The sequence below is a fragment of the Sorghum bicolor genome, chromosome 6 (genome assembly GCF_000003195.3).
Source record: "Sorghum bicolor cultivar BTx623 chromosome 6, Sorghum_bicolor_NCBIv3, whole genome shotgun sequence".
NCBI classification, from domain to species: domain Eukaryota; kingdom Viridiplantae; phylum Streptophyta; class Magnoliopsida; order Poales; family Poaceae; genus Sorghum; species Sorghum bicolor.
In genome coordinates, this window is record NC_012875.2 from 44,523,634 (window position 1) to 44,532,300 (window position 8,667).

Here is an 8,667-nt window from a genome sequence, read left to right on the forward strand (position 1 = left end):
GGCGGGGCACCGGCGGGTCGAGGCCACGGGGGGAGGGGCCGCCCGCGACCGCCGGCGGCGGATCGGGGGGCGAGGAGGAGCCGCCCGCGGGGGCCGGCTAGCGGATCGGGGGGGGCGACGGGAGGGCAGTGAGAGGAGCCCGGGCGTGGGGCGGGGAGGAGGGAGGGAAGGAGGATGGGGCGGGCGCGGCAGCACGGGCGGGCGGCGCGGCAGCACGGCAGCACGGGCGGCGGCGCAGGGGAGTGGACAGAGAGGGAGGGTGCGGGCGTGCGGGAGTGGACAGAGTGGGAGGGGGCGCGATGGGGATAAGGTCGACCTTTTTGCCGTGGGCCGGCCGGGGGCACACGACAAACATGTGCCTTTGTCGTGTGTCTCCTTCAGGCCTACGGCAAAGCATGGTGCACATGTTATTTCATGTGCACCCTTAGATTTCCTGGCTCTAAAATTAAACAAACTTACATAATTTTTATGAAACTTTTTATCAAATTCAATCAATAATACATATACAATGTTTAGAGACATAATACAACATTATTTCATGTGTTTATTTCTTTAATTTGAATTATCTCGTTTAAAATCATTAAATGCTGAAAATAATTAAAAAATAGCAAACGACTCCGAAAAATTCTCAAATTTGGACACAACACCATCTATGTGGTGTAGTGCCTATAGAAAAAGTTTTGAATTCAAACTCAACTATAAAAATCGAATCTACTCCAACTCATGCTGCTTCACTCACAACTCTTTGAAACTTCTCCAGAGATTGTCCGGAATGTACACATCATATGTGACAACTAGTTCGAAATCTTCTGAAACTTTTTCTATGGCCTCCATGTATGATAACATAACTTATGTATAAGTTTCAGAATTTACGGAATAAAATAACATTTATTAGAATTTCCGAATATTACCGACGCACGTTCGTCGTCGTGTCTCCTAACCACGTCGTTCGAAAATCCTTTCCGTTTCGAATGTGTGTTCTCAGACAAGGTTGGGTAACATGAATATCATTTTTCCCATAGTTTTTTCAAACCATTTCACTAACTTGTAGTTCATATTTGACCGAATTCAAAAAATGAAAATAAATGATGGTAATTACAAAAATATAGCAAACATTTTCAAAAATTTATGAAATTTCAACATGGGGTTACAAATGTTGAGTGTGTGTAGTGCAAAAATTATGGACAGCAGAAAATGAAAAAAAAAATTTGCCGTGTGCCAAAACCAAAGCACACGGCAAAAAAAGGTTTGCCGTAGGCTGACTCAGTTTTATGCCGTAGGCCGGCAGACAGCCTACGCAAAGTGTGCAGGAGTGAACGGCGTGAGGGGGGAAGACTGACGATGTTTCCATTGCCGTGCGTGGGTCTTTTGCCGTAGGCCGCCTACGGCAAACAAAAGGCTTTGCCGTAGGCCTGTTTTTAGCCTACGGCAAAGCAACGATTGTCGTAGGTTTTTTTTCGCCGTGTGCTTTCTGCGGACACACGGCATATTTGAGTTTGCCGTAGGTTGCACACGGCAAAGATTGCGGCCTACGGCAAACTCAGGAAATCCGGTAGTGATGGAAATGGTTTTTAGAATCCTTGAAGGCAGACCTGCAAATTGACAATACATTCCCATGGACAATAATGATAGATAAGCAGAAGGTATTGTAATTATTTGTCATGTTGTTTGGTAGTCCAACATTTGTCATGTTCTTTGGTTGTCTAATAGTTTCTTGTTTCAGGGTTTAATCCCAGCAGTGAAGCAAGTATTTCCTGAGTCAGAACATAGGTTCTATGTTAGGCATTTATATGCTAATTTCAATGAGAAGTTCAAAGGGGAAATCCTAAAAAAACAATTGTGGGCATGTGCAAGGTCTTCTTCAGTCCAACAGTGGACCAGAAACATGGAAAAGATGAAAGATTTGAATGTGGATGCCCTACCAATGGCTAGAGAAGATGCCTCCTAACACAGTCTCTGAATTTCCCAAATGCGATATATTGCTGAACAATAACTGTGAGGTATTCAATAGCTACATTCTAGAAGCTAGGGACTTGCCAATACTTAGCATGTTGGAAAGGATAAAGTGCCAACTCATGACAAGGCACTACAGTAAGCAGCAAGAGATAGGAAAACATATACAAGGTGCTTTTTGTCCCAAAATTAGGAAAAAGGTTGCAAAAAATGTAGAATTTGCAAATATGTGCTTTGCTTCACCATCAGGACAGGGTGTGTTCAAAGTGCAGATAAAAGATTACCAACACATAGTTGACATCAATGCTAGGACATGTGACTGTAGAAGGTGGCAGTTAACAGGGGTGCCTTGTTGTCATGCTATCTCATGCTTGCGAAGTGAGAGGATCCCACCTGAAAGTGTTCTTGCTAACTGTTATTCTGTGGAAGCTTTCAAAAATGCATATGGATTCAATATTTAGCCTTGCAAGGATAAAACTGAGTGGGCAAAGGTGAATGGGCCTGAAGTATTACCACCAATTTATGAGAAGAAAGTAGGCAGACCACCAAAGTCTAGGAGGAAACAACCACACGAAGTGCAAGGAAAGAATGGGCCAAGACTGACTAGGCATGGTGTGGTCATGCATTGTAAATATTGTTCAGATGCTAACCATAATTCTGGTGGTTGCAAGCTTAGGAAGATAGGTTTTAGTTCAGAGGAAGCAAAAAAATTAGTGGCCACAACACATGCTACATTAGCACAAGAAGATGAACAACAAGCTGCACAGGCTACAACAAACTAGGAAGGCCAAATACAAGAACAACCAGCACAAGAGTACCCTATCAATCAGGTGTTGAGGCAAGAAGGCCAGGCTGCCTTTGTGTTAAACCACTTATTTATTTGCTTGCGCAATTACATATTTATTTGCTGCAGGGATCTCACTCTACATCACTATCTCAGACTGAGGGGCCATTGCCAGATAGTGCTTTCATTTGCTTCAATCAACCTGTAGCAAGACCTGCACCACTAACCACATGCACAAAGGCAGGAAAGGCAGTTGCAGGTAGGAAGAGGAAAGCCACAGGACCAAGCTCCAAGGATGGAAATCAAGCACCTGCAAAACATTCCAAGCCAAAAAAGGGGGCAGCAACTAACAACTCCTGAATGATAGGGAGCATTACCCAAGAAGTCTCTAGAAAATTTAGCAAAGATGCTTTTTCAAATATGATAAATTGTTAGTTTGTTTAGACCTTTTTATCAAAACAATTGCTGGATGTTTGTTAGAGTTATGAAATGCATCTCTTTCAGTCAAAACAATTGTTGGATTATGCACTCAGATTTTTTTTTTTTGCACAGGCAATTGGCAATCAGATTTCAAATCTGTGATTTTTTTGCACAGGAAATTGGCACTCACATTTCAACTAAATTTTATTCATCCAACTGTACGTGTACCATTCTTACATCCACCACTTAAGGGGAAAAAAAATCCCAAAACATGATTCATATATATGATCTCTGAACCAATTCCTAAGAAAAGCAGCAACAATTGTTCTTTTCTTTGCTTCCACGAAAGTACACATAACACTAAAAGTTTAATTGAACTCAGCAATTCTAAACTAAATGCAACAGGCCCCTGGCGTGTATCTGCTCCAGCAATAGCACCTGCAGGAGCCGCTGCATGCCTCAACCTTGCAGCACTCCTCGAGCAGCAGCACCTTCACCAGCCCAAACACAAGCGGCAGCACCTTCACCAGCCCGTATGCCCATACAGGAAGCCGCTCGCGAACAGGTCACCGACCACCGCGTGATAGTGATGGACCTGGCCGTGGCATGCGCCCAGCCGGTGCGCCTCCTGGACATGGCCCTCAATGACAACCTGCTCCTTGTCCGTGCTTGCCACACTGGCCTCAACCTCGCACTCGACCTTGGTGGCCTCAGCCTTGGGCTTGCAGATGCGGCGGCGGCACCGACCAAGATGTGGCGCCGATGTCCAAGAACGAGAGCGAACGGGGATATTTTCATTCTGTACCAATCTGAGGGGGTGATCTGCAAATATAAGCAGAGACTAACACTCGGTTAGCACTATTGTAGACTTAAACGACACAAAAATAGAGATTACGGACCTAATTAGTTGTTTTGAGAGTTTATGGACTGGGATGACACACCTCAACAAGTATAAGGACCGGGTATGCACTTTGCTCTTAATTAAATGATGCTCCTCTCGTTCGGATATGGTTTCCTATTATTTTTAGTTTATTTTCACTACTACAGAAATGAACTTCCGTGACATTGCTACTGTTCACTCCGTGGCGGGCGTGTTTATGGCACGAGGACTCCTGATCCAATTGGATTAGGGAAAAAGAAAATTAGGCTGAATAGCCTAAAATGTGGGCTCGACCAAAATCCAAAATGGCTAGAAATTTTATCTTTTTATTATTAGAGAAGAAAAAAGAAGAAACTACATATAGCCTCCGATTGATATCTAACTAAATAAAGAAAGCGGAGCAAAATAATGAACGTAATTTTTATCCTTTTCTATTTGACTATTAAGAGTTGTATTTAGAATACTTAGGATGCAAGGAATCTATTTATATTAGAACTCCTACTCCATATTAGTTTAGATGCAAGTTATTCTAACTCGTATGAGCATGTGTTATATATATAAGTCCAGATAAAAGAAACTCTTCATCATTCGGTAGTTAGAGAAAGACAGACAAAAAAATGGATGAACGAAAAAAAAGCCTAAAATTTTGCCTCTTTATTATTAGGTAAGAATAAGAATATATATAATTAGGTAATAGAGATATAGATATAAATTTGATAGCTTTTTTTCTCCCTTTGCATGGCAGGGGCATTTTTGCTAGTAAAAGTATAAAATGAGATGTGCAATGTTGACTATAATTATGTCCTATGTAATAACAATGTTGAAGAGAGGACTTTCCATTTGTTCTTGAGTTACTCTCTCAGTCATGATATTCCTCACCCTGCTAACGGGTTGGGTGGAAACGGATTTTATAGGTTGGGTGCTGGCGTGGGGTTATCTGGATGGGTTAAAATGGGTTTCAGTATCGGATTGGGGGTGGGTTGGGTTAATAGCAAATACAAGTTGGAATGGGTTGGGAGTTGAGACATGTATGTAGCATCAGCTTGGATGGCCAGAACCCCGCAAGCAACAACGGCGACGTCAACGTCGTACGAGCCGAACATGGAGGCACTCGGATGCTGGTGCAAATGGGTTAAATTAACCTGCTTCCATGAGTCGAATTGGGGCAGGTTATTTGCTTCAAATTTTGGGCTAGGTTGGGTTAGGGGAACAACTTGACAGCGTGATGATCGGTGTGGGTTAGATATTCCTTGGATGCTCATAAGTGATTTCTTTCTGATGATGCAAGCAAAGCATCATTTTACTTTCGTGTAAGGCCTTGTTTAGATGCGAAATCTTTTTGGATTTCGTTACTGTAGCATTTTTGTTTATTTGTAGCAAATATTGTCCAATCATAGACTAACTAGGGTCAAAAGATTCGTCTCACGATTTACAGATAAACTGTGTAATTAGTTTTTTGTTTTCGTCTATATTTAGTGCTTTATATATGTGTCGCAAGATTCGATGTGATGAGAAATCTTAAAAAGATTTTGGATTTCGGTGGGAACTAAACAAGACCTTAAAAAAAAGTGCACCGAGGGAGGAGGTGGTTGAGTCCAAGAGGTAGAGACAAATCGTGCCAATGCTCGTCCGCAGACAACAACAGTCCGACAGTCCGTGAGCAACCTTTTTCATTCCGCGGACAGCTATTCATGTCGTATTCGTGTCGGCACTGCATTGCACGTACGAGCACAACTCATGACATGCATTTCTTGATCAACGACCATTGCTCCATTTCACTAGTACTCTCTTATGCGTGAAGATGGACTAAAAACCGACTGACAATCACATTATATTACTATTTGGGCTCCTGATTTTGCAGCAGCGAGATGATGTCGAGCGCGATGGTGCAGAGCCGCCGCAGCGCCTCCTCCCTCTTGGCCAGCTCCGGCGGGTACGGCCTGCTGCTGCCCCCACGCTGCTGGCGGCGCCGAAACAGCGTCCGGCACACGGCGGGGTACTCGCCGGCGGCGCTGACGTGCACGAAGGCGTAGTCGTAGGCCTGCTGGGCGAGGGACGCCCGCGCCTCCAGCAGCGCGTCGCGCGCGGCCGCGTACTTGCCGGCGCAGGCGCGGAGCAGCGCGCGGTAGTCCGCCGCCTCCGGGGTGCCCGCCGCCGCCGCGGCGGCGTCGCTGCTGGCGTTGCCGAGGAACGCCGCCGTGCCGGAGGCGTTGGCGGCGGCCGCGGAGACGGCGATGGCGCAGAGGCCCGGGACGTCGGCCGTGGAGCTGGACGGGTCCGCGGCGAGCGCCGCGATGCAGACGTCGTAGAAGCTGGTCGAGTTGCACGTCGACTGCACCAGCGCCGGCTGGCGGTGTTGCTGCTTGGTGTTCTGTTGCTCATCAGCTGCTTGCGCGACGGCGGTGACGGAGGAGGAGCCAGCTGGGAGGTGGAAGAGCAAGTTCAGCTGGATGATGAGAAGCAAGATCAGCAACGAGGATGCCCTTGTCGCTGCCATTGCCGGCGCCGGCCGTATCCCCTGCTCCGGTGCTAGCTCCGGCGCCTTGACGATGGAGATATGGAGGGCCGAGGGGGTGAGGAAGAGGAGAAGATATAGCATGGCTGTGCGGCTGTGCGGCGCCGGTGTGCGTGATGGCGCCATGGATATGGACAAGATTGCAGCAAAGGCTGCTGGCTGCTGTATTTGGTTGTCGCTTTGCTTCACGTGCAACTGAGGTCCCCGGTGGCCGGTGCAGAAGAAGAAGAGGAGAAACACCATCGACGGGCGTCCCCTCCGGGCCCGGCCCACACTCGGTTCTCGACAGCTCTGCCTCTGCTCCTGAATATTTCAGCCATTCTGCACCGTCAGCTTCGGCTACACCCCGCTACACTCGACTTTTTGGAACGGTCTTGTACTACTCTCGTTACGAATAGTATAAGCTAGCTCTGTGCTACAATGCTCTGTTCGTGTTCAAGTAAAATTCACTGGGTGTCCCTTAGTGGAGAAGCCAGGCGATCTGCCGTCTCTGATCTTGATCCACCGCCGCTCGCCGTTCCTCGCTCCCTCTCCTGGCCGGCCCTCTCTCTCCTCTGCCTCATCCTCCCGTCGCCGCCTCCTTATTCCCTGCGCCCTCTCCCTCTGCTTCCCTTCTGTCTCCTCCCCGAGTAGCCTTTGCTCCTACATCATTCCCAGATCTAGATCTTCATCCCGCCTGCCCCTTTGTTTCTTGGCTGCGGTGCCTCGCGCAGCTTCTTAGTTTTCTCGTCCTTGTCGATCTCGGCTACCTCTTCATCGCGCTGAGCTCTGAGATCAAGATTCTGGCCACTATCTCGGCCCTTTTGGGGGCATGGATAGCGGTGGTTGTCTTCAGCACGCTCTTCAGCTCGGCGCCCCAGATTCTGCTCTGGTGGTGGACACGGTGCTTCTCGGCGACCTCACGTTCAACGACATACGGCGTACGCGCCGGGGGCGCCATGACGTTCCTCACATGGAACTGTCGGGGCTCAGGCGGGTCTCTCAACAGCAGTAAGATGACCCATCTCGCCCGTCTAATTACCACCACTAAATTCCAGGTATGTTTTATTTCTAAAACCAGAAACTCCACTATTTCCCGTATTTCTCTTATTAATAAATTCAATGTTGCTGATGCTTTTGTGGTCCCTGCGATAGGCCAATCCGGCGGCCTTTGGTTGATTTGGAAGCAAGACGTTAGTGTTAATGTAGTTCATCAATCTCAGCACTTTATCTTTGCGGTTTGTTATAATAAGTTAGACAATCATCAATTTGGTTCAATCTGTATGTATGGTGATCCACATCACCGCCTCTTAGAAACTATCTGGATGCAAGTCTACTCTTTTGTGCAAGCTCATAATGATATGCCTATGTTCTGCATGGGGATATGAACGAAATCATGCATCCTAATGAAAAACATGGGCCTAGAAGCCCTGATATGTGTCGTATTAATACTTTCTGTGATGTTGTCAAGCAATGTGGGCTTTTTGATCTTGGGTATAGCGGCCCGGCTTATACCTGGACCAACAGAAGATTCACTTCTTCCCCCACTTTTCAAAGATTAGATCGTTGCTTAGCAAATGCTGAATGGTGTATGATTTATCCCCGTACTACTGTGTTTCATTTACAAATGTTAAGAAGTGATCATGCTCCTATTCTTGCTTTGCTTAACTCCCAAAGACGTAATACTGTTAAACCGTTTCGCTTTGAAAATTGGTGGCTTTTGGAGGTGGATTATGACAGCACTGCTAAAAAAAGTTGGGCTAAATTTGCTAATAGAACCTTTCATCAGAAAACTAGATATCTTGCCACTGACCTTAAAAACTGGCGCCGCAAAAAACCTAGAATCGATGAGCAATTACAACGGGTCGAGGATTGTATTCTTCAAGCTCAATCTCTTCACCCCTCGTTTCGAGATTATGAACTGCAGGTGCAGTTAGCTCGTCAGCACCAACAACTACTTGATAAAGACGAACAATTCCATCTTCAGAGAGCTAAAAAGGATTGGGCTATGCATGGTGACCGTAACACAAGATTCTTCCATCAAGCGATAATAAAGAGAACAAGGAAAGACAGGATAACCTTTTTACAAAATCCCGACGGTACTGAATCCACTACTCATGAACAACTTGCAAATAC

The 8,667-nt window shown here is 46.3% G+C and overlaps 1 protein-coding gene across 1 annotated transcript; it reads right to left on the reverse strand.

Moving 5' to 3' along the window:
* On the reverse strand, window positions 5,641–6,862 carry LOC8073986 (pectinesterase inhibitor 28). The gene has a single exon (XM_002447788.2). It carries the CDS (start codon window positions 6,793–6,795, stop codon window positions 5,875–5,877), a length of 921 nt encoding a protein of 306 aa, XP_002447833.2. The 5' UTR covers window positions 6,796–6,862; the 3' UTR covers window positions 5,641–5,874.